Here is a 27,277-nt window from a genome sequence, read left to right on the forward strand (position 1 = left end):
TTCCATCCGACATTCTGCGTTACAATGGATTAAACGTCCAGAAGAAACATTTTTATTGGCAAAATAGATCACATGAAGACATTGCAATTTGCAAAAATCATAGAGTGTGATATTCACGTGTAGGTTGCTACGTTTTGGAGATCGTTTTCACTACGAAAACATAATGACTTTAACACCAAATCCTAGCGCAATGGCTATCATCAACAACCCATTGGGGCGTTTTGGAGATGCCAATGTTACCAGAGTTTTAATATGAGGATGCAAAACTTTTTAACTGTGTATACATTAACCTAATATTTATGCGTCACACAATAGAGGTAGAAAACCAACCATTGCTGTGAATGGCAATGCGGTTATCCATGATCTTTTGAAGTCTCTGCTACAAGCCGTGTCTCTCCTACGATTCCGACTGTAACTTATTTCTTTCCAGATTGTTGGACCTATGGCCAATAATCCACGTCTATTGTTAGGGGGCTATGCACCTGATACTTTCCACACCTTTATACAAACTCCCCTGAAAGGACTGGGTAAACTGGCGCAGTCTGTCAACTACGCAGCTGGGTGTGACGACACTTTCTGTAAACATTACGACGCGGTGTCCATCAAGAAGGCAGTCGCCATGACAGAAGTTATATTCGTGTGCCTTGGAAACGGTAAGTCGAATTACCTGTAGAAAGTGAGTGGGTGAGTTTAGTTCAGTTTAGTTTAGTTTAACAATATCACGACGAGAGACACAAGAAATGAGCTTCACACATTGTACTCAAGTGGGGATTCGAACCCTTGTCTTCAACGTGACGAACGACTGCTTTATCCACTAGGGTACCCAATCGCCCCCTTAGGCACAAGAATAGCTGCGCATACCAAGTTACCAGCCTGACACAATCATTTCCTAACAACCCACATCTTTCGATCATCTGGCTTGTGCCGATCTAATCCTGTTCGTGTGTCTGAAGTCCACTCATTACCATGCTTACTTCAGGACAGACGATTGAGTCCGAGGGCAACGATCGCCATGACATCAACCTCCCCGGATATCAACTGCAGCTGCTTCAAGACGTTGCTGCAAACAGTCAGTATACATTTTAGATTATGTCGACAACCAAGGTTTGAGTAATGTTGAGGATAAGATATGAGAAACCTCAATCTTTAACAGTCACATCCTCTTGCCATATCATTGTATTTCATTACCTGCAGATGTTTCGTAACTAGTATTTCACATGACGTGCATTTTTTAATGATCTATGTTCCACTGTCCACAGGAAATAAGACACCCGTGGTTCTCCTACTGTTCAATGCCGGTGCACTGAATATGACATGGGCTGATCAAAGCCCCGACATCGCCGCGATCTTGGAATGTTTCTACCCAGCACAGGCAACAGGAGAGGCACTGAGGCGTGTGATGATTAACGAAGGCCCAGGTTCGAATCCTGCTGCTAGAATGCCTGCTACGTGGCCCGCCTCTGAAGATCAGGTGAATGGCTTTACTACTTCGTCCACTAACAATTTCTATTGCACTGAGTGACCTGTAAATGAAATATTTTACCACAACCACGAGTAAATTGCCAACTTTGCAGGTTATGAACCGCGGCAATATTATTAAATTTAGCAATAGTTTGACTTTTTCGTATTTTGTTTTTCCTAGGTATATAACATCACCGACTATTCAATGGAAGGCAAGACGTATCGCTACTTCAAGGGAGATCCCCTGTACCCCTACGGTTATGGGTTGTCCTACACTCAGTTTGATTACTTCCTCTTGGACAATCCCACATTGATTCAGGCGGGACAAGATCTTCATGGCATGATCGGTGTAAGCAACAAAGGGAATATTGATGGAGATGAGGTTGGTTTTATTTCTCGACCTAACTAGTTACGTGGTTATTTAGACCCATCAGTAATCTATGCATTTTTATGAAGCTCCTTTCGTGTTAGAGTTATTCTTCAGACTACGTGAAAGATGTTTTAGACTACTTTAGATTTCCCCAAAATATTTCAATAACAAACCATATCCAAACACTAACATTCACAAATACTACGGATTTTTTTTCAAAAAGTATATATTTATATATATGCTACCGAAGTTTAAATAAGTTGAACTATGTGTCCTGATACTTGTATTCCTCACTGTATATGTGCGATTAAAGGAACATCAGCGCAAATGAAAATATTGCTGATAACGTTCTAAGTTAATCCGAATTAAGTTGAATTAAGTTGAATTGTGTGTCATGTTACTTTTGAACATACATTCATTCATATACAATCTCTTAAATATGAATTGTGAGCGAAAGTGAACATTCTCGCAAGGTAGATATTTACATTTTGAGTTTTCGAAAAAATACTTTTCATTTTTTCATATATATAACATATTCATGATAACTGCATATTGAATTTTGTAATGCTGTATATTTGATCCAGGTTATACAAGTCTACATACGGTGGATAAATGCCTCCCAACCGACTCCCCAGTTACAGCTGGCCTGGTTCGACAGAGTCACAATCCCAGTCAATGGGAACGTTAAAGTTAATTTCACCGTCTCTGCTGAAAGTATGGCGGTGTGGGTGGACAACAAAGGCTGGGTAGTGGAGGAGGGTAAGTAATGTACTGAGCACTTGGTCTCTGTGGGACATTGTCTGTCATCTGTGAGTAATGCTTTCTTTGATCATCTGTTAAAGAAAAAAAGTCATCAGTAGTTCATACACTATATGTATGGGTTAGAACCGCCAATTTCCATGTGCGCTTGTCTTACATGGCGACTGACTGAACTGGTGGTGAATGCCTAAGTGGATTGTGTGTCACTGTCACTGATAACATCAATCACTGGTTTGTCTGGTCGATGCTCGACTATGCACAAATCGACGCCGTGTTGCAAGAATAGAGCGTTGGATAGCAATTCAACATTGGTGCGTAGCAATAGTCTGATACAAACGTATATGTGTTCTGAAGGTGACACGCACTTCGTATGATACTCGTATGTGCTGCAGCTTTCACAAATTCATATTGTTTTCTATTAGACGCCAATCAACCATTACGTCTTCGTAACAACAGTAATTATTTTAAGCTATAGGATGTTTGTAACTTCTTTCTTTGGTAGTTAATTATATGTGTAATCAATATTATTACCTTTTCTCTCGTCAGAAATTAATCATTGTTCTCATTAAATGGGAGACTGGGGATGATATACATAAATAATGTGATCTGTCTTCGTGATCACCATAATGACATATGGACAAGTTTCTCAAATGTCACTAATTACAATTTCTTAGTTTACATCATGTACTTTAATTGGCAACAGTTCACTGGAAATTAGATACATTACTTTGTTTCCGCTGAACATTACCATTATATGCACAGTTTTAATGAGTTTCAATCTTCTCCGTAGTAGCAATTTGGGACTGTCTGATTTCCAGGGGAGATGATGCTTCACGCTGGAGGTCAACAGCCGTTCCAGAAGAAGAAAATCGGTTCCAACATTATGAGCGATTCCTACAAGATCGTTGGATCGAAATATTTAGGACGATATTAATATAAGTTCCGTGAGCAGTAGGTTATATAGTTACTGTGCTAAACAGTTCTTACATATTCTCACAACCTCAGAGCTAAATATGATCATCAAAGTTGTAGACAGACTGTTAATGTAGTATTCATATGCGATGAACAAATATATAGAGTGTAGATGTACATGTAGATGCACATACATCATGCAGTGGAACAACAATTCACTGGAGGATCCACGGGTGAAGCTGTTATGCCGTACATGAAATTATTGAACAGAACAAATCTGTTTTAAATGTTTACAAACTTTGTTTATCACTCAAAACTATTTCTCTATTCTTACCTTGGATGTGTAATATTGACAATTCATAGATGTAAACATCAGGGGGGCTCGTATTTTAAGTTGGATAATTTGTACCTAATCACTTTCACATTTGTGAATAAAATCTGTTTAAAGCAAATCATCAGAAATCATTTGTTTTTCAACGCCGCACATAATAATATGTTTGTAAATATATGCCTGGACAGACAAACTAGTGCTTGGTATTCGGAGCCACCCATTTTATAAGCACCGACTCTTGGCGATCTCTTCCAAATGTGCTCTGGAATAAGAAGTATTGAGTTTTGGATATTCGGCAGAATGGCTAACATAACATGGGAATTAGAATGCGAGACGGCAATGCATGGTAATATTAATTACGGGGTTGAATATTTGTCAGATGCATCTGGAATGCGTCCTCTTTGGTGCCAATATATGAGGAGTCTTAACCAAAAGTCCTTCCCCGCAGATGTTTTGTACTGTAAAGTGCTTCAGCTTGACTGGTAACTACAGGTACGTCTGCATACTCGGGCACTGTAATGGGCATCCATGAACCATAATAATATATAGCAGTTATTGTAGAGCCTTACTTGGAGAGCGGAGTGTCAATAATTTCCCTGTCCGCATTATACCAAAAGAGTGAGTGAGTGAGTTTAGTTTTACGCCGCACCAAGCAATATTCCAGCTATATGGTGGCGGTCTGTAAATAATCGAGTCCGGACCAGACATTCGAGTGATCAACAGCATGAGTATCGATCTGCGCAATTGGGAACCGATGACATGTGTCAAACAATTCAGCGAGCCTGACCACCCTATCCCGTTAGTCGCCTGTTACGACAAGCATAGTCGCCTTTAATGGCAAACATGTGTTGCTGAAGACCTGTTATACCAAAAGACGTACAAAGGTAATACTTGTTGTTACCTTGCCCTTTACACATCATTAGGGGATATAAAACTGGTCTGTCAGTAGGGGTCAGTATACACTGCCTAACTCCTTGCTAAGGTGTGACATCGTACCTCAGTGGTCAAGAAGTCTGGTCCACACAGTCACGTACAGACGCGCTATTGGAAAACAATCTTGAACGCGATATAACATTCCAGTTTATGGGGCCTCTGTTCTGCCTACATTGGAATTCGTGCATATTGTGTCCTTGGACAAGTGTTTATGTTTGAAATCCGCCTCTGTTGAACATTGACAGAGCCTGACACTCACTTTCCAACAAAATAGTCCTGAACCTGCTGACATCAGTATAAAGCTATCAGACTGCAGATCTTTCTGTCTCACAGTGTGAATGCTTGTATTGACCATGACATACATAATTACAACTAATCAATGTCGGAATCCCTGAAATGTCGGACGATCTATGATAACGTAACTGATTGTGTAAGGTTGAAGACAGAGGCCTTATGCTCGTCAGCCGGCATTCAGTCACCACTGACACAATGGCAGGTGCGTGGGCCGTCCTTCCTTGTATCCTATGTGTTGCCCTAACCCCGGGGCTGGCAGATTTCCCCTTCAGAGACACATCACTGCCTTGGAGCGAACGGGTGGACGATCTGGTCAGTCGTCTCACCTTAGAGGAGGTCCAGTATCAGATGGCGAGGGGTGGAGCAGTTAGTGATGGCACTCCTCCTATCCCCCGACTGGGTATCAAACCATACTCTTGGAACACGGAATGTTTGAGAGGTGACGTGGCGGCGGGAAACGCTACAGGATTTCCCGAAGCTCTGGGTCTTGCTGCTTCGTTTAGGTACGTGCGGTGTATATTTAACCCAGTGGTATTTACATTGAGCACGAATGTAACCGTCTAAATAGTCAACATATCTGATGACCAGAAATAAAGTGAAACTTAAGGCAAAATATGTGCCTCTAAGTAGCATTATCAATGAGGCTACAGTACGATTTGGGTTCTGAAGGCTAAGTTTACATGAATATTAGTAGTAGTCCAGGAGTTAGGCCATACTGTGCTCCCATGGTAAGATTGGAGGTTGAGACACTCTCACACTCACTCACTCATCCACATACACACTCAAAACCCTCCTATAACAAATATACTAAGTAGCAAAAGAAACCGGTAACTGTAAACTCGTTTAATGTTTTGGTTGTATATTTTGACAACATCTCCAACTTTACCTGAGCAAAGACATTCCTTCACAAACTCAGAATGGAACCCAGGAAATAGTCTCAAAAACGCAACCTGATCTCGGAGATGGTACGGTGTTCTCCATGCAACTCATGCTACACGTGCTGTTCACAAGGACAGGCCCTATAAAATGCACTCCCAAGCCTGGTTGAAACATTCATTACAACGTCAGCAGGATGCCGCGATTCACGACAGCTCAGAGGAACCCAGCCTTCTGTGAAGACTTGAAGCTGGCCACACTGCACAAGCCGTTGTCAACCACTTCCAGGTCAACGTTCGGATCATCTACAGGCTGCAGCAACGTTTCCGGTCCACCAACACCACAAATGATCGCCCGGTGACCATAAGACGACAAGACCGCCATGTTGTGCATTTACAGAATCCCTTCATGCAGGCATTCTCACCCCTCGTCATCGGCGTGAACGTCTACAGTTTGCCCTACAACACCAAAACTGGCGATACAAAGCAATGGAGAACTGTTCTGTTCACAGATGAGCGTCGGTACTGCGTATCATCTGCAGATCGCAGAACAAGAATATGTGGACGACGTGGCCAACGTTACTCAGACCAATGTGAAAGATACTCAATAGGGGTGGAATAGTTCTGAACCAGAGATTGGGTCCTGTGGTGTTCCAGAACCTTGGTCAAAGGGAGGAGGCGGCATTGCGGCATTGAGCTACATCGACCAAGCTCTCAGACCCCACGTCATACCACATTTCGCACGTCACCGGAACAACATTTTTACAGCATGATAACGCCCGGGCCCATACTGCCAGAGCTACACACGGGACTTCCTACAGCACAACGGTGTCAACATTATACAGTGACCAGCCCTTAGTCCTGATTTAAAACCCAATTGAATATCTTTGGGATGAAATTCAGAGGAGACTAAATAATGTCATACCAAGGCCGAACACAGCCGATCTATTGCGCCAGGCCTTCCTCAGAGTGTTGTTCAAGGTGCCAAAGGTGCACCTCATGCATAGACGACTGACTGACTGACTGAGTTTGGTTTTACGCCGCTTTTAGCAATATTCCAGCAACATCACGGCGGGTCATGCATAGACGAAGAGTTGCCGTAGTTATTTCCGCTCGTGGTGGTCACACTAGATACTGAAGTCAAGGGTCTGAATGGACTGCAAACGTTCGCGTAATCTCTTGGAATTGTGTTATTGTGAGTTATTCAATGATGTTTCAAGATATTGTAGACAGGAAAGATTTTTTGATCCGCTTATTACTCCAGAAAATCCAAAACGTTGCAACCCGCATTGTATCCCAAACATCTAAAAGATCTCACATAACCCCTGTCCTAAAGTCTCTTCACTGGTTGCCCATCCAGCCAGAATCGAAATTCAAGATCTTGACCATTGTGTTCCTATGTACAGTGTGTGAATGCATGTATTGACCATGACATGCATAATTACAACTGAATCAATGTCGGAATCCCTGAAATGTCGGACGATCTATGATAACGTAACTGATTGTGTAAGGTTGAAGACAGAGGCCTTATGCTCGTCAGCCGGCATTCAGTCACCACTGACACAGACAATGGCAGGTGCGTGGGCCCGTCCTTCCTTGTATCCTATGTGTTGCCCTAACCCCAGGGCTGGCAGATTTCCCCTTCAGAGACACATCACTGCCTTGGAGCGAACGGGTGGACGATCTGGTCAGTCGTCTCACCTTAGAGGAGGTCCAGTATCAGATGGCGAGGGGTGGAGCAGTTAGTGATGGCACTCCTCCTATCCCCCGACTGGGTATCAAACCATACTCTTGGAACACGGAATGTTTGAGAGGTGACGTGGCGGCGGGAAACGCTACAGGATTTCCCGAAGCTCTGGGTCTTGCTGCTTCGTTTAGGTACGTGCGGTGTATATTTAACCCAGTGGTATTTACATTGAGCACGAATGTAACCGTCTAAATAGTCAACATATCTGATGACCAGAAATAAATGTGAAACTTAAGGCAAAATATGTGCCTCTAAGTAGCATTATCAATGAGGCTACAGTACGATTTGGGTTCTGAAGGCTAAGTTTACATGAATATTAGTAGTAGTCCAGGAGTTAGGCCATACTGTGCTCCCATGGTAAGATTGGAGGTTGAGACACTCTCACACTCACTCACTCATCCACATACACACTCAAAACCCTCCTATAACAAATATACTAAGTAGCAAAAGAAACCGGTAACTGTAAACTCATTTAATGTTTTGGTTGTATATTTTTGACAACATCTCCAACTCTACCTGAGCAAAGACATTCCTTCACAAACTCAGAATGGAACCCAGGAAATAGTCTCAAAATGCAACCTGATCTCGGAGATGGTACGGTGTTCTCCATGCAACTCATGCTACACGTGCTGTTAACAAGGACAGGCCCTATAAAATGCACTCTCAAGCCTGGTTGAAACATTCACATTACCATGAGCATACACTAGTGTGTGGAAACGGCGCCATACAAGTGGACATTATTATTATTATTATTATGTCCATTTCTGTAATGATTTGATTACATTGCCTATCTAATTTTGAATTCGTACTGGCGTTTTTATTGCTGCTGAGTATAGTTGAATACTCCATTTTCTAATCGGATGATGTTTGTGCTGGTGCAATCTTTTAGAAATTCACGGAACGTATCTTTGATGTTGTAGCCCTCATTTGGTGTTCCAAATAGCGGAGGCGACTGCGGTAGAAGTCAGGGCAAAATACAACAACTACAGTGAACATGGCCTCCAAGCAAGCCATATGGGAGTAAGCTGTTTCAGTCCTGTCATCAATATTGTCAGGGACCCCAGGTGGGGCAGAAATCAGGTGAGTTGTAAACGTGAAACAGTATGAACATTTTGAGAAAAACATGTTTTTTGAGTCAAATATAGCTAATGTTCCCGTGGAACGGGATGTCTTTTATTACACTGACACCTTAATACTCGAAACGGTATAACTGAACGTCTGTTAACAGAATATTGCCATAACACACCACCAGTGAGGTATGTGCAACTGTTGATAGTCGTCCCAGCGGTGCATCGTCCAACAATATTAAATTGTAACCAAATCCTCTTTTTGTAGTTAATGAAAACATGATTATAAAACAATTGCAAACCAAATCAAGTATCCTCTTTTGGTTGGTCATTGAGCTCATTTCGATTGGGAGTGAACATTACTGTAAATGATTTTGAACAGACGCGCAGAGTAATTTTTGCTTTAAGCAGAAAACTGAAAGAACTAAAGAATGAGAAGAGAAGTTAACTATTAAATTCCTTCAACTTCAAGCTAGTATTATATGAAATCATTTAGTTGGCTGGATGTGAGCGAAAGTGTGAAAGTCCCGGGTGTTATTTCGTTCCGCTCGTCAATAGAAAGAGTCGATACTACTTCTACATTTTGGAGTTTCACAGGCAATCATCATATACGTACGACCCGGGTTCGAATCCCCAAATGGGCACATTGTGTAAAGCCCATTAATGGTGTCCCCCGCCGTGATATTGGTGGAATATTGCTAAAAGCGGCGTAAAACCCAACTCACTCACTCACTCATATACATGATTTCAACTAAAAGGAGCCACTATATTGAAATTATATCATGTATTTGTTTTGACAAACTAGCATGTTTTACAAAAGATATGTAACATCGATTTTTACCATGATAACTGGGTATTTCTCAGTGAGTTGTCAATGAGATGTTCATGTTCATAAACAATCAAAACAGTATCCAACCATTGTATTCACTCTGCGCATTTTTCAGCATTTACAGGCAAGAGTCCATAACATAATAAGCCATGATATAATTCATTGATGGAATTGCGAAGGAGATACTTTGGAAACAAAAAGTTTTAATTCACTCACATATTGAACCTATAGGAAACATATGGAGAAGACCCATTCCTGACCAGTATTCTAGCAGCCAGCTTCATCCAAGGACTACAGGGCAACGACACGCGCTATGTGCGCGCAAACGCCGGATGTAAACACTTTGCAGCCTATGACGGGCCAGAGAATATACCCATTTCAAGGATGAAGTTCGATGCCAAGGTAAAGACGCCAGCAGGTTACACGAGAGATTGTACAAGTTTACACTGGAGATAAATTTAGGCTGTAAAGTGGACATCTAGTTCTGCAGTATCTCATATTAAGTTTATTTCTGTTTTCACACTCAGGTAAGCGAGCGCGACCTTCGAACGACCTTCCTCCCTGCCTTCAGAGCTTGTGTCAAGGCTGGAACATACAGTGTGATGTGTAGCTATAACAGGTAAGTCAGACAAAAACATACAGTGTCATGTGTAGCTACAGCACATAGTTTAAAACCGAACTGTGTCTATAATTTACATTCTGGAATCATTTTTGGGGGATGGCGAACAAATGGCACAAAGATGCAGTTACATTATACTATGGTTACATATCATTGTTTTTTCACAGCGTGAATGGTGTACCAACGTGTGTCAGTAAACAGCTCCTGAACGACATTCTGCGAGAGGAGTGGGGTTTCACAGGTTACGTCGTCAGCGACTCTGGCGCCATAGAAAACATTTGCAAAGGCCACAACTACTCCGATAGCTACACAGACATCGTCGCTGACTGTGTGAACGCTGGATGCAACTTGGAATTGTCTGGAAAAGACGAAAACCTTACGTACTTCTCAATGGGTATCACCATACTATTTCAGTTCTTCTGCAGTAATGTTTCTTGCACCTAGAGACATGTTAAGTCGAACATGACATAGGAAGACACATACCAATGACTACAGAATTCTTAAGGAGTAATTGGTTATGACCCAGTCAAAATATATATTCTAAGATCGATTTCTCCGTTTTAGTCAACTTCTTGCTTGGCAGTACTAATTCCACGTTTTCTGGTATTATGCATCTTGCACAACGTTCTTACACAAATATAAATCAAGTTATGCATTTAAATTATATATTACGTAACCTTTTATACTAAATTTATGAGAGAAAAGGTTCACTTACTGTCCGTTATTATGAGGAGTGGTCGATGCTTCAAAATAACTTTCTATTACTGTATTGATGCATAACATATTCATATTTTCAGTCGATGCCATAGATCAATTCAAACTCACAGAGGAAAAGGTCAGAGAAATGGTTAAGCCCTTGTTCTATACCCGAATGAGGTTGGGCGAGTTTGATCCCCCGGAAATGAACCCATATTCCAAGCTTGACCTCTCTGTGATTGAAAGCGGGGCCCACCAAAAGCTTGCAATGAACGCAGCTATGAAGACCTTTGTATTGCTGAAGAACGAAGGACATTTATTACCATTGAAGAAGGACACTTTCAACAGAATTGCTGTGAGTATTATAATAATTGTACTGTAATATATTATTGATAGCTACAGGAAATTATCTGTGTTTCCATAGTTCGGGTGAACAAAGCAAATGAAAACAATGAACCCAACACGCTTCGCGAAACACCATGGAAATGGTTTCAATGTAATCTGTTATAAAGGAAGAACATAACACTGTGTATCCTGTCCGTTTATGATAAATCATTATTCAATAATACTGATGCTGAAGTATTCTGGTCTACACCCAAAACAAATATCTCCCGACAGTACAGAAATACACTTAGGTCACTGGTCCTCACATCTATCTATTTCACGACTGTAACGTTCATGATATAAGATCACGAGTGGGTGGTGATGTTGATTTCGACTCGGAGCAATGTAATATATGATTTCATTAATAGATTAAAAAACCCAAAGGCACCTAGCGATAACAATTTTATTCCTGACTGTCTTGAAATATTGCATTGATGTATTAGCATCATATATTGAAGTGTTCTTTAACATATTATTTGATTCCTTTCGTTTATTATGTATAATCGTTTAAAGAGGGCAGCAAAACAATCCAAATAGCTACAGAGGCATATCTTTTTAAGCCCTAAAGTAAGCTGTACACCCCTATAGTAAATAACACGGTCGATTCAGACGATTTTGTTTTGTTTAGTTTGTCGTTTAACGCCACACTCAGCAATATCCCAGCCATGTGATTCATAAGAGAATCATAAGAGAAGGAAAGGTTGTAGCACAATGGATGTGATTTTATTCAATCTGTCAAGGAAGAGTGGTAAACTGTACGCAATACAGTTTGTTTAGAGAAAAGCAGTTTATCGTGTTCATTCGTCCAAAACTGAGGGTTATGTTTAAGGGAATGAGGGTTATGTTTAAGGGAATGTCCTTATAAATGAACTCAATTTAATATATATGTAGTTATGGCAAAACGATCGTGTTGGAGACAATAACTGTCTTTTATACCTATTCAACTGCCCATTTGCATGAGGCAAGGATGTGTGTTTAGCCCATTACTAGTGCACTTTCTATAAATGACATGGTTTTGGAAGTTAAATCGTCGTGAAGAATGAGAAGAATTTTATGGATATACAACTTTTTTTCTGTACAAGCGACGTTTCGACATAGATTCTAATGTCGTTGTCAAGCAAGTGGTGAATCACAATGTCCACCTAGTATACAATTACACCCTGATATCGTCCAACTGCTTCTCCTGTTATTCGTGCAGGGAGCAAATGGTTCCTAGTATGGTAATCTACTTTCATTTGTTGGCAATCTATAGCCCGTTTATATATTGTGCTGTGCTCTATAGTTAAACATTTAATACCTTTTTTTACATTTTTATCTGGGATATTCTAGATGTTTTCACTGTCCTTCGACGACAGGTTTTTTATAACTTACCGTTATTTATTATATGAACATATCGCTTGTTTACTTGTTTTTAGTCACGATATGGCTGAAATGACCCGAAGGAGCAATGCACCTTGAATAGATAAACGACCAACCCACCTGGCCATTTTCTTCCTAATTACATTAGCCTAATTTTATGTCACACAATAGAGGTATAAAATTAACCATTGCCTTGAATGGCAATACCCTTATCCATGATCTTTTGAAGTCTCTGCTACAAGCCGTGTCTCTCCTACGATTCCGACTGTGACTTATTTCTTTCCAGATTGTTGGACCTATGGCCAATAATCCACGTCTGTTGTTAGGGGGCTATGCACCTGATACTTTCCACACCTTTATACAAACTCCCCTGAAAGGACTGGGTAAACTGGCGCAATCTGTCAACTACGCAGCTGGGTGTAACGACACTTTCTGTAAACATTACGACGCGGTGTCCATCAAAAAGGCAGTCGCAATGACAGAAGTTATATTCGTGTGCCTTGGAAACGGTAAGTCGTATTACCTGTTGAAAGTGAGTGGGTGAATTTAGTTCAGTTTAGTTTAGTTTAACAATATCACGGCGGAAGACACAAGAAATGAGCTTCACACATTGTACTCAAGTGGGGATTCGAACCCGACTCTTGGGCGTGACGAGCGCCCTTAGGCGAAATATCTGCGCATACTGAGTTACCAACCTGGACCAAATCATTTCCTAACAACCCACATCCATCCATTATCTAATAAAGTGCGTGTGTCTCAGGTCCACTCGTTCTCATGCTTACTTCAGGACAGACGATTGAATCAGAGGGCAACGATCGCCACGACATCAACCTCCCCGGATACCAACTGCAGCTGCTTCAAGACGTTGCTGCTAACAGTCAGTATACAGTTTAAATCACATCGACGACAAAGGTTTCAGTTTTGCTGAGGATAAGATATGAGAAAACTCAGTCTTTGCTGAATATGTCAATGAAGCGTAAAACTTATTTTCTGGCGTATTTGTAGCTCAATTTGTTGCTGCATTCAGTCAGGTGAATGATCTAATATGACCTCTACGACAGCAATGAACCTCAAAAGGGATAGTTATTATTGTTATTAACTTCAGATATGTGCATTCGTGATGATCTATGTTCCACTGTCCACAGGAAATGAGACCCCCGTAGTTCTCCTACTGTTTAACGCCGGTGCACTGAATATGACATGGGCTGATCAAAGCCCCGACATCGCCGCGATCTTGGAATGTTTCTACCCAGCACAGGCAACAGGGGAGGCACTGAGGCGTGTGATGATTAACGAAGGTCCAGGTTCGAATCCTGCTGCTAGAATGCCTGTTACGTGGCCTGCCTCTGAAGATCAGGTGAATTTTTTTACTCCCTTGGCCAATAACATTTTTTATTTCACTAAGTCACCTGTCAATGAACTATTCTACCACAACCCCGAGTAAAATTGTCAACTTTGCAAGTTATGAACCGCGGGAATATTATGAAATTTAGCAGTTGTTTGACTTTCTGTAATATTCTTTACTCTAGGTATTTAACATCACGGACTATTCAATGGACGGAAAGACGTATCGCTACTTCAAGGGACATCCCCTGTACCCCTACGGTTACGGGTTGTCCTACACTCGGTTTGATTACTTCCTCCTTGACAACCCCACATTGATTCAGGCGGGACAAGCTCTTCAGGGCATGATCGGTGTGAGCAACAAGGGGAATATCGATGGAGATGAGGTTGGTTTTAACCTAACCATTTACGTGGTTATTTCAGTAATCTATGCATTTTCATAATGCGCTATTCGTGTGATAGAGTTATGTGACTATTCTTCTGTTGGTATGATCTGCATAGACCACGCGAAACACAAATGCTAGGTTTATTATATATACTAGTAAATCTACTGCAGAAGTTAAAATAAGTTGAATTATGTGTACTGATACTTTTATATATATACTCTCCAAAAAAAGAAACGCATATTGGAATTTCAACTGTCTTTTTTATGTTTATTTTGAAACATCCTGTAGGCTTTATGAGTCAATGAAATATAGCGAAATTGCACACTGGGAATGCAGACTTATCCGTCTTTGGCACCAACTCGAGGAAAGTCAGTTTGAGTGTCACATGGAGACGCGTGGTGGCGCTGAAGTCAATACCTAGTGTGACCACCGTGGGCATCCAGAACTGCACGGCATCGCCTCGGCATCGAACGAATAAGTCTCAGAATCTCATCTTGCCCAATCGCAGCCCACTCTGCCTGTAGTGCCTGTGCGAGTTGCTGAAGTGTCTGGGGCTGAGGGTTACGGCGTCGCGCCCGTCTGTCCTGGGCATCCCACAGATGTTCGATCGGGTTTAAGTCCGATGATCTTGAGGGCCAGGGGAGCACATTGATGTTGTGGTTCTGGAGGAAGTCTCTAGTACCCTCTGGTGATCAATGATTGGAAGGAGGTGTGGGCGTAGGATTTCGTCACACTACCGCTGAGCTGTCAGGTTGCCCTGGATCATCACCAAATCACTTCTCCTACGGCAAGTGATCGCTCCCCACATCATAACACTGTCCCGGCCAAATCTGTCCACCTTGGAAACGCAAGCGTCGGCGAAACGTTCAAGTCGACGTCTGTACACCCGCATTCTTCCATCGCGTCGTTCCAATAGAAATCGTGATTCATCACTGAACCAGATTCTACGCCAATGCGGTAGGTTCCAGGCCTGAACGTTGGTGCACCATTGAACTCGATGTCGACGATGTTGTTGTCGAAGCACAGGGCCAAAATAAGGTCTTCTGGCACGTAAACCAGCCTCTCTCAACCTGTTCCTGACGGTCTGTGCAGAAAGCCTCCTCAATCCGGGTATTTGTCGAGCGGTACTGGTCGCCGTAGCTGTTCGATGACGCAGGTGATCTACCCGGATGTAGCGATCCTGCGCCGCAGTGGTCGCTCGAAGTCACCCACTACGAGGGGCATCTGCTACCGAATTCTGCCGGCGATATCTCTCCCAGAGCCGTGAAATGGTGCTTTGGTGAACATTCATGCGTCGGGCAACTGCACGTTGAGACTGGCCAGCTTCAAGCAAACCAATGGCGATATGATGGTTGGCTTCACTAAGATGTGGCATTTTGCGTTCGTCAACAATATTCCAAATACAGTGAATAATCGACAGACAGCGATCAACCTTTTATACCCATCATTGAGACTATCTGATCCCCAACTTTCACGTGCATTGCAGGTGAAGTGTGTATTCTGTGACACTACACGCCGAAATTGAAAATCATGCTGTTAAATACGGGTATTGTACGGATGGTGCGTTTTGTTGTGATGTTTCAAAACTTAAACACCATAGGACTCATAAACAGAGCAAAACCTTTTGTAAAATGAATCACGTTTTAATTCACTGCTACATGAAATTGCTATTTTCATGATGCGTTTCTTTATTGGGAGAGTATATTTGCAATATAAAGGAATGGCAGCTTTGTGCTCTGAGTTACTATTAAGCCGAATTAAGTTAAAATGAGTTCAGGTTTTTGTGTCATTTTACTTTTGAACATACATTCACTTATATACAATCTCCAAAACTTGAATTTTGAGCGAAAGTAAACATTCTCGCCTTTGGGCGAGTTAGTTTCAATTTTGAATTTTCGAAAACAATGTTTTTTCATTTTTAGCACATATTCATGATAACTGCACGTTGAATTTGGTCAAATCCTGTGTAAGAAACTGCGGAGAGTTTGTGGATTTTGGATTTCCAGAATTCAATTGTGACGTCTTGTATATTTCATCCAGGTTATACAAGTCTACATACAGTGGATGAATGCCACCCAACCGACTCCCAAGTTACAGCTGGCCTGGTTCGACAGAGTTACGATCCCTGGCAATGGGAACATTAAGGTTAATTTCACCGTCTCTGCCGAAAGTATGGCGGTGTGGGTGGACAACAAAGGCTGGGAGGTGGAAGAGGGTAAGTAGTGTACTGAGCACTTTGTCACCGTAGGATATTAATGTTTTGTTCTATCATATATTAAAGAATTAGATGTCCTTGCATGTTCATGGCGACTGAATGGATTGGTGATCAGGTTCCATGACTACGTAGATTGTGTGTCATCGTTACTAAGAACATCAATCACAGGTTTGTCTGGTCCAGACACGACTATGCAGGAATGAAGCTTCAGAGAGAAACAGTCCAGTAATTAATGCATGTTCAACAAAAGCAGAGAAAAAACGTAACGTAATGGGATCATAAAGATGCTATATGTATGGTAACATTGCCCCGATACGAACGTGAGGTCATGTTTGTTTGTACATGTACATGACGATAGTCTACATACTAACTGGCATGCACTGATAATTGACCCCACATTCAGTTTTTATGGACTCTGACTTTCCCGAATTCATGTTTTCATGACGCCAAACGGTGTGCTTTTTTGATCACCATGATGACATATGGACAATTTGACAGTCTCCTTAATATCACTAATTACAATTTCAAGTCATTGAAGATGAGAGCAAAGTATTTTTATCACTTCTGAAAAGTACAGTTACATGCACAATTGTAATAACACACATACTTCTCTTTATCAATAATTTGACACTGTTTTATTTCCAGGAGAAATGATGCTTCACGTTGGAGGTCAACAGCCGTCACAGAAGAAGAAAATAAGTTCCAACGTCATCAGCAGAACCTACAAGATCGCTGGATCAAAATCTTTAGGACGATATTAAAATAATGTTCACCCGTACGGCATTGTAACTGCGTTATACAGTGTTGTTATATACTGTCATACACCCTGTTCACCTGTGACATAACAATGAAATAGATAAATATTCATAAAAATATTTAATATAAATAATCATTCAATAAAGAAAACAGTTTGTTTAAAAAGCAATAGCTATTTTACATTATATTGTATTTGAGGATTCTAGATATGGATCGAAATCAATGCTGTCATAAAGACCAGTATGACGTTTGATCAAGGACTGAATAATAATGCACTCATTAATGATTAACAAAATCAGAAGTGGTTGATACATTGCTGGAGGCTTCACAAAAAGGTCCTCATTATGATCTGTTGTCGGCGACCCATTGTGTCACCCCCTGCGACAAGCACGGGATTCTTCCGCACTCTTCCAACTAGACTCTGTCATAAGATGCATTCAAAAGTACGAATTAGATTTTGATATTCTGTATAATGGCTAACATATGAAGGGAATTCGAATACGAGACGGAATGTATTGTGATATATACTTTATGGGATTGAATATTTCACATGCACTTTAAATGCGTTCGTTTTGGTGGAAATATGTAAGAAGGAATTCTCCTGCTGATTTTAGTGTACTTCATCTTGACTGTCGTCTAACTATTTGGATAATGTATGAGTCAAAACAAGATTTTTATAGCCCTATATGTACATGTGAGAGGTTCAGTTAAGGTATTCATGTCATGCAACCGGACTGAATAGATCACACGTTGTCATGCAACCGGACTGAATATAGATCACAGGTGCACGCCATGCATTTTTTATCAAATACGAGCATCACGTGCAAAAGACCAAAAGGATGAAACAGTAGTAATCATAACTGGTTTCATTCTCAGAAGAAATTTGTTAAGCCTTAACACGAGTAACAACACATGAAGGAACACTTAGAATTTCCTTTTCAAGATTTTCAGTATTTTCTGATGTGCTAGGCAATGGGATCAGTCAAAAGTTATATCCTGCCAGATCATTTCCAAAAGGAAGTCAACGCCTCTGATAGGGACAGTTTCTACTCCACCATAACTAACCCAGACACCAAATGTGTCTTCAAATTCATAAAATGGAGAGTGCACTAATAAACCAACATTAACCCAGCAACCCGTTCGGATCCGGGCTAGAATTGGTCCTCAGCAATCCATGAGACGACTAACGGGTTCGGGTGGTCAGGCTCACTGACTTGGTTGACACAATCTTATCCCAGTTGTGTACATCGATGCACATGTTGTTTATCATTGGATTGTCAGACCGAGTGTGGCGTTATACAACAAACACAACCTCAGAGTTATCTGATGACTCCATCAAAACGGTAATGGGCTTAACAATAGAGCTGTCACCTTTAGCTGACACAAAATCATTACTAACGAAAGGTACTCTCACAACAATAGACCTTGATTGATGATATTCAAAAGCCATTCGGCTGTGTGGGATAGCCTAGTGGTTAAAGCGTTCGCTCGTCTCGCCGAAGACCCGGGTTCGATTCCCCACATGGGTATAATGTGTGAAGCCCATTTCTGGTGTTCCCCGCCGTGATATTGCTGGAATATTGCTAAAAGCGGCGTAAAACCCAACTCACTCACTCACTCAAAAGCCATTCCTCTTTAGCCGAACAGCAACAAGGCTGTGACTTGAAATTCACAAAAGTGCTAAAAGAAGAATGACTCTTTTTATATTTCTACCCTCAGATGTGATATGAGAATTCAGCCTAACGTAACTGATCATCTTTCTTTTTAATAGGATGTATCCAAGTGTCCCCTGACCCACTACCATAAACCTCCAAGGAAACCAACGGCCTCAAACTATGATTATTTCCTTTGACCTCCTGCGATGTGCATCACTTATCAAACAATGTTTCCTTCTCCCAAGGAAACTCAACAGAAGCAGAATCATAGTTTGTCTAAGCAGACCTAAACATTTGCTTTAAGTTTCAGGAATCAATTGATAAGGCGTAATAGCATGCTATTCAGACTGACTGAGTTTGGTTTTACGCCGCTTTTAGCAATATTCCAGCAACATCACGGCGGGGGACACCAGAAATGGGCTTCACACATTGTACCCATGTGGGGATTCGAACCCGGGTCTTCGGCCTGACGAGCCAACGCTTTAACCACTAGGCTACACCACCGCCCCCATGCTATTCAGAACTCCTCTCAAAAGGTAAGGCGGAAAAGCCTTCCTGAGCTTTACCCAGAAAAACACGTTGTAAAAGCATGGTGTACTGGTTCTTTTGCCGTTTGAAATTGATAAAGAATTTTGAAAATGTAAGAGAAACCTTTTAACATCACCTTTAGAGAAAGGCAAACACGTCTAATCTGCCTTGAAAGATGAAAACGATCTGTCATCTCTCGCTCTGTTGTGTACAATTATTTTAATTATTCTGCAGAAATTCATATGTTAGGTAAACCTTCTTAATTGTTAGTTACACAGCTTTCTTGTATGTTGGTTTCAAACCGATTGTTTTACGTATATACTTCTGATTAACTTATTGTTTCAACTTGGATCTCGATTACTGACTCAGCAGTGAATGATTAAACTTGTGTCCAGAGTACCTCGTGTTCTGAAGTAGCTGAAATCGGTATGACGTAATCATCATCCATGTAATCTTAGATCACTCATATCTTCAAAGCACACAGTATGATCACATGTCTTGCCCATGACATATATGATTATGGAAAATCAAGACCCACATCTTTTTATTAGTGTCAGAAGATAAGTGATAACATAGTACGTTGAAGGTTGAAGACGAAGGCCGTGGACGCGTCTACTTGTACATATAGCTTGTATCAATCGTCGCGTACAGCATGGCAGCAGGTGCGTGGACCGTCCTTCCTTATATCCTATGTGTTGCCCTTAACCAGGGGCTGGCTGACTTCCCATTTAGAAACACCTCACTGCCCTGGAGTGAACGGGTGGATGATCTGGTCAGTCGACTCTCCATAGAGGAGATCCAGTATCAGATGGCGAGAGGCGGGGCAGTTAATGATGGTACTCCTCCTATCCCCCGACTGGGTATCAAACCATACTCGTGGAACACGGAATGTCTGAGAGGTGACGTAAAGGCAGGCAACGCTACAGGATTTCCTCAAGCTCTTGGTCTTGCCGCTTCGTTTAGGTACGAGTAATGTCATTTTTAAATCTTTCCCCGGTGGAATGCGTTTCGTCAGCATTGGGAATTTACCCTCGAACAACTTACACAGCCAACCAGTTTCTGTGGGGTAGTATACAAATTCTAAAAACCAGATTAAGTGAAAGTCGCATGCTAAATTGAACACTCTGTACATTGCAGAATAGAAAAATTCAACCAAAATGATCTATTTGTTTTCTCCTCTAAATGAGAATGACCGATTTTGGCAATGTTATCAGAATTTGTCCTAAAATTAAAGGTTCTTTACTGGTTCAGTCCCCGGTTAGTGTTCCAAATGGCGGAGGCAGCTGCGGTAGAAGTCAGGGCAAAGTACAACAACTACAGTAGACATGGCGTCTATGGAAGACACATGGGAGTAAGCTGCTTCAGTCCTGTCATCAACATTGTCAGGGACCCTAGATGGGGCAGAATTCAGGTGAGTAGTAAACGTGGAATTCAGTCCAGACTTTATTAGTTTAACGTCGCTTGTAATATGCGTCATTTGTACTTAAGTCACAGGTGGCTGATCTTAATAAGAATAACTTTTTAGTTTATGGCATGAACACGTAGTTAAATAATGAATTACAAAGGAATATTCAAACGACTATCAAAAGTGTATAACTGTATGTCAAATAATGGCTTCAATTTCAAAGTTTCTCAGTTATTATTAAGGAAAATCGTTTGCATGTGTCTGTTATGCTTTCCAAAAAATATTGATTTATCAATGTGTATGTTTTCAATTCCTACCATGGTATTCAGGTACTGGTGTGGTCAAGGTCATAAAACGTTATTAAAGATATATTCTTGTGAAGTTCAAGTACCAGTCCACACAAGCCGTCTTCAGCATAAATTAAAGAGTAGAATCACAGACACAGGAATAGGAGAAATAGGGATCTGGAGTTAATGATGAAATTCAAGATACATGACCTTGATGGAAATGTTATTTTCAATTTGTTTGGAAAGCTATTCATTCCACTTACACACTGAATCAACAGGAAACATACGGGGAAGACCCTTTCCAGAGCGGTGTTCTCGCAGCCAGCTTCATCCAGGGGCTACAGGGCAACGACACGCGTTATGTGCGCGCAAACGCCGGATGTAAACACTTTGCAGCTTATGACGGACCAGAGAATATACCCATCATGAGGATCGAGTTCGATGCCAAGGTAAAGACACAAGCATGTTACATGAGAGTTTGATCAAATTCCCTCGAAGATTAATCAGGGTATAAATTTGCAAACGCATGTTAAATTCTAGAAACGATGTCAAGTTTTCAATATGTTTTGTACACAGTTATATTTTAAATTTATCGTTACAATATTTCAACAATCGTTGCAAGCCCAGTTTAGAATAGTTGCGCAGCATCATGTCTAAAGTGTAATATAATTGCACTCTCAGGTAAGCGAGCGTGATCTTCGAACGACCTTCCTTCCTGCATTCAGAGCTTGTGTCAAGGCTGGAACATACAGTTTCATGTGTAGCTGCAATAGGTAAGTAAGGCAGGCACATACAGTTTCTAATGTAGCTTCAACAGGTTCTCTATCAATCTGCATGGTGATGATAATACAAGAGCAGTAAGACTATATTCTCTGGTTATATTCTGGTGTTACTTACACAGCTTGAACGGCGTACCGACGTGTGCCAGTAAACAGCTCCTGAACGACATTCTGCGAGAGGAGTGGGGTTTCACAGGCTACGTCGTCAGCGACGACACCGCCATTGAGAATGTTCAACGTGGCCATCACTACGCTAATAACTACGTGGACGTCGTCGCCGACTGTGTGAACGCTGGATGCAACTTGGAATTATCCGGAGAAGAGCAAAACCTTGCATACATGTCGATGAGTAATACCATATGAAAGTTAATTTCAATACGTACACATTGATATATTTGTTGTTAATGGATAAGTGTTGCCTATAATTGAAACAATGACACATGTATCAAGTGTTGAATTTCTACAAAAGCTAAGTTTGTAGCCATAACGCATAACTCGTTATACTATTTTAAAAATATAACAAAACTGTTCTGTCTGGCAGTACTAGTGTGGTTCGTTCTATCATTTAATGGAATCAAATGTTTCCTTTACACATGCATGAAAGTTACATGTTAAATTATGAACAGCAACAGGGAACAGGGAAAACATTCACTCATTATAATTAGGTAATCTCACACATCCCTTCTCAGTACATGAACGTTGTACATCATTTTCATTTTGCTGCAGAATGAGAGAAAATGTTGCCCGGTGTGCCTGTTTGTTCTTTAATTCAGTATACATGTCCATGTATATCCATTGCACATTATGTTTTTTAGTCGATGCAATACATCAAGGCAAGCTTACAGAGGAAAAAGTCAGGGGAAATGGTCAAGCCCTTGTTCTTCACACGAATGAGACTGGGCGAGTTTGATCCTCCGGAAATGAACCCATATTCCAAACTTGACCTCTCTGTGATTGAAAGTCAGGCTCATCAAATGCTTGCAATCGAGGCGGCCATGAAGAGCTTTGTATTGCTGAAAAATGAAGGGAACACATTACCACTGAAGAAAGCGGGATATTTCGACAAGATTGCTGTGAGTATAACATACACAGGGAAATTCTTCTGTCTAACCGGTTACGGTTGCAACAAATTTAAGACAATACATTTGGGCAGGCATAATGGAAAACGACTACGAGAGTGCATTTTGGGAAAAACAGAACGTCTGAAAGTATTTCTTTCTGACCGTTTAGTCGCATCTTTGAAGTCACAGTAAACGATGTGACATGATAATAGTAAGTTACGGTGCAGTCGTAAGTCTCACATGTTCCTTATTTGCTTTAATCGTGCCCACTTTATGCTGACTTACAATCACGATGCGCTACGCAATTCCGTTTAAGGAATAATAACGTAAATTCAGCTAAACACTTTGTTTAAAGTTTATTATATATTACGTATGTCACAACACTGCACCAATCGCTTGCCGCTCCACAAAATATCGGTGCTTAGACCTGTCACGTGTCAATACCAGAGTTGTAAAAACAAAACGTTAACCCGAAAAGAACGCAAAAGAACCCGCTATAAATTGAAAAAAAAAAATATTCTATTTAATAGAGCGGCAGTACAACGGCAGGGAAAGTCATGTAAAAAATAATTGGTAACTACAGAAACAGCGTCAACAACACTAACCTCACTGCAACAATAGATAGCTTTTAAAATAGAACTTGGCTGAGAATCTAGGGTGAAAGGTGATCTCCACACAACGTGTGAGATGACGAAGACAATAGTGCCCCTTTTTATGTAAAAAGAGAATATACTCCATATGTATCATACATTTATCTAAAGATGAATATGCTCATGATGTTGATCACTGGATTGTCTGGTCCAGACTCGATTATTTACAGACCGCCGCCATATAGCTGGAATATTGCGGCGTAAAATTAAACTCACTCACTCACTAAAGATGAATAACGGACATGGCATATCAATACTCCTAAAATATATTACGCTCGCAATTTTTTAACCATCTTCTTTCTGTCGAAGTTATATTTGTATGTTTTTGAAAATGTTGATTTAGCACGTACTATGTTGAAAGAAAACGTTACACAACAGACAGATTACATTAATGTTTTTATTGATAGAAAATCATTTGAAATTTCTGCAAAAAGCTGTGTCTATTGTTTGATTCCGGCTGTGACATATTTCTTTCCAGGTTGTTGGACCAATGGCCAATAATTCATTTCTTTTGTTTGGAGACTATGCGCCTGATACATTCCACACCTTTGTACAAACACCTCTGCAAGGACTGGCTAAACTGGCGCAGTCTGTCAACTACGCCGCCGGCTGTGACGACACGTTCTGTAAGCATTATGATGCCGAATCCATCAAGAAGGCAGTCGCCAGTACAGAAGTTATATTTGTATGTCTTGGAACAGGTAAGTAGGATTACTATGAGATCTAACACGTCAGAAAATATTGCAGTTGTACATGCCAAGTATAATTATTGAAAATCTGTTCTTCCCAGAAATCAAGTGCCTCTATCTTCAAGATATCATGTAAACTATTCCCAAATCTTATCTGTCTTCAAGAAGTCTATCTCCAATATGTTCAACATTAAACGTAGATCAAGTTTTAGGTCACTATGGCATTGTCTCAGACAAGGCGCGAACAGATAATTCCCTCGTGTACATCACAAAATGAATCCGCCATTAGCAATATTCAAGCAATATCACGACAGGTGGATACCGGATATAGGCTTCACACATTGTACCCATGTGGGGTATCGAACCCGGGTCTTCAGGGTTGAGAACGGACGCTTTAACCATTAGGCTACCCAACCACGTCATCATTTGTATTGTACGTATCTACTCCTGAAGGTGTATCTCACGTTGACACGTAATCATGCTTACTTCAGGACGAGCGGTTGAATCCGAAGGCAACGATCGCTACGACATCAACCTCCCTGGGTATCAATTACAGCTGCTTCAAGACGTTGCTGCCAACAGTCAGTAGATATCTCAAATGTTACTTTCCTTTGTAGTGGTAAGACCTTCGGCTAAATTCACCAGATCCTGCTATATTCGTCGAAGGCCCAGTTTCAGTGTGGATATAATGTTTGATGGCTTAGTCCTCCGCGGCATATTTGTTAGACTACTACCAAAGTAGTTTAAATCTTGTGACGTGTTTTGCTTAATCCGGCAGGATTAATGGTTAATGTTGACGCCAACAACGTAGGGACACACAGTTAATATTGCCTGATCTTGGAGGTATCTCGTAACAAGTATTCCACATAAACCGCAGGTTCAAGATGATCATGATGATGTATTTTCTGTCCGCAGGTTTTTTGTTATGCTGGTTCCAACCGTTACTTAAAACATAATTAAAAGAAGTATATATAACTATTTATATGTCAAGAGATTAATATGCCTACGTCTCTCTTTCTACAGGAAATGGGACGCCTGTGGTTCTCCTTCTGTTTAATGCCGGTCCTCTAAACCTGACCTGGGCTGATCAAAGCTCCGACATCGCCGCCATTTTGGAATGTTTCTTCCCAGCACAGGCAACAGGGGAGGCATTAAGACGTGTGATGATTAACGAAGGTCCAGGTTCTAATCCTGCTGGTAGACTTCCTGTGACATGGCCCGCCTTTGAAGATCAGGTAAGTGTAAAGTGGAGCATTCCGTTTCGCGTCAAAGGGGATTACCTGAAAACATTCACATTAAGAGGCCACTATGGCTAAACATGTCAACTTTGCAAGTAGACAACGCTTGAATTGCATGACATTTAACGGTAGTAAGAATGTGTTCAAACTGTTTTCCCAGATCTTTAACATCACCGAATATTCAATGGAGGGGAAGACGTATCGCTACTTCAAGGGCGATCCTCTGTACCCTTACGGCTACGGGTTGTCCTACACTCAGTTTAGTTACGTCTATCTGGAGAACCCAACAACAATCACAGCAGGACAAGATCTTCACGGCATGGCCACCGTCAGCAACATCGGGAATATTGATGGAGATGAGGTTCGTTTTACTCACCGTCAATACATCACCTGGTTTGTAGAGGCTTACCAGTGGACTATTTATTCGAATAATTGTCCTTTCATGTGAGCTTCATGTCGGAAAACCAAGTTCTATTGATAGTCAACTTCTTTATCGTCATGAATGCGACGTTTCGGTGTAGATACTATCACTGTTATCACCTTCCTTTGCAACTTCTAAAATGCCTTTCAAAGAAGTTAAGCTCAATGTAAACATTCCTTTGTTGGTTGGATTTGCATACGCCACGTGGGAAAATTATTAATATTTTTAAATAAAAACACATCTTCAAACACTCGTTATCATAAGTATATTTCTGCTGACCAAAGGTATGTTTCATCCAGGTTATACAAGTCTACATACAGTGGATGAAAGCCACCCAACCGACTCCTCAGTTGCAGCTGGCCTGGTTCGACCGAGTTACGATCCATGGCAATGGGAACATTAAGGTTAATTTCACCGTCTCTGCCGAAAGTATGGCGGTGTGGGTTGACAACAAAGGTTGGATAGTTGAGAAGGGTAAGTTGTTTATTGAGTAATTGTCACTGATATATATTTTTTGTTCCGAATGAATAATATGTCTAAAAGCATAAAAACCCGTCAAATTCACGTTTTTTCGAACGTTATGAATGGATTGGAATGGGTCGATAGCAACTACTGCTACTCTATGAGTCGATGACTGTATGGAATGAGCGAAATTATTCACTGCCTTTGTTGTTCATAACCTGTTACTGGAGTGTCTGGTCAAGACCGAGTATATACAGGCATATTTGCTATTGCTTGACATGAATTGGGCGTTCAGGGTCACTATCAACCAATCAAAGAGTTCATGCATATTTAAATCAACAGTGAACTAAATGTAACAAATCATTTCAGGTGTAATGACTACCCCCATGACGTGTGTCGTCCTTCCAAATGTCACAGCTTTTATCCTACACTGTATTCTTGAAATGGATCAAAGACCAAATGGGGATGATCCTAGGTACCCATTGCACTTACCTTTTAATGAATGTATACTTTAATCTGACACAATTTGATTTGCAGGACAGATGGTGCTTTATGTTGGAGGTCAACAGCCAAACCAGAAGAGGCAGACGAGTTCCAACGTTCTTCGCACCAGCTACAAGATCGTGGGATCGAAATTTTTAGGACGATATTAAAATGTTATATATTGCCTTGTGTGGTTACATATAATACAAAAGAAGATAAGGATCACCCGATTCTGTAGGATAAGTATGTCAAAGCATGTAATAAAGAAGATCCTTGAATATT

The 27,277-nt window shown here is 41.0% G+C and overlaps 2 protein-coding genes and 1 long non-coding RNA gene across 4 annotated transcripts in view; 2 read left to right on the top strand and 1 right to left on the bottom strand.

The window, feature by feature from the left end:
• Positions 1 to 6,996, bottom strand: part of LOC124285736 — a 20,024-nt gene extending 13,028 nt beyond the window's left edge. The window contains exon 1 of the long non-coding RNA XR_006900877.1: positions 6,952 to 6,996. This is a non-coding gene — a long non-coding RNA (uncharacterized LOC124285736). The remainder of the gene's footprint in view (positions 1 to 6,951) is intronic.
• Positions 1 to 17,376, top strand: part of LOC124285728 (probable beta-D-xylosidase 5) — a 24,173-nt gene extending 6,797 nt beyond the window's left edge. Inside the window, exons 7-12 of one of the 2 annotated variants that reach the window (XM_046722007.1) lie at positions 12,923 to 13,145; positions 13,424 to 13,513; positions 13,782 to 13,993; positions 14,166 to 14,366; positions 16,407 to 16,581; positions 17,227 to 17,376. In XM_046722007.1, coding sequence (XP_046577963.1) covers positions 12,923 to 13,145; positions 13,424 to 13,513; positions 13,782 to 13,993; positions 14,166 to 14,366; positions 16,407 to 16,581; positions 17,227 to 17,342 — 1,017 coding nt within the window. In that variant the 3' untranslated portion in view covers positions 17,343 to 17,376. Of the gene's footprint in view, positions 1 to 430; positions 654 to 979; positions 1,070 to 1,259; positions 1,472 to 1,642; positions 1,844 to 2,415; positions 2,591 to 3,408; positions 3,955 to 12,922; positions 13,146 to 13,423; positions 13,514 to 13,781; positions 13,994 to 14,165; positions 14,367 to 16,406; positions 16,582 to 17,226 lie in introns of those variants that run through there. The other variant, XM_046722006.1, reaches the window with a different exon arrangement.
• Positions 17,377 to 20,105: 2,729 nt separating this feature from the next.
• Positions 20,106 to 27,277, top strand: LOC124285727 (probable beta-D-xylosidase 5). Its single transcript, XM_046722005.1, is given in 13 exon segments — positions 20,106 to 20,483; positions 20,772 to 20,931; positions 21,491 to 21,661; positions 21,894 to 21,985; positions 22,114 to 22,340; positions 22,807 to 22,829; positions 22,831 to 23,064; positions 24,181 to 24,403; positions 24,883 to 24,972; positions 25,415 to 25,626; positions 25,790 to 25,990; positions 26,350 to 26,524; positions 27,050 to 27,277. Coding segments are annotated over 13 exon segments (2,235 nt in total). The 5' UTR covers positions 20,106 to 20,172; the 3' UTR covers positions 27,166 to 27,277.

This window comes from Haliotis rubra, unplaced genomic scaffold (assembly GCF_003918875.1).
Source record: "Haliotis rubra isolate DU_JTF1 unplaced genomic scaffold, ASM391887v1 Scf368, whole genome shotgun sequence".
In the NCBI taxonomy this organism is placed as follows: Eukaryota; Metazoa; Mollusca; class Gastropoda; order Lepetellida; family Haliotidae; genus Haliotis; species Haliotis rubra.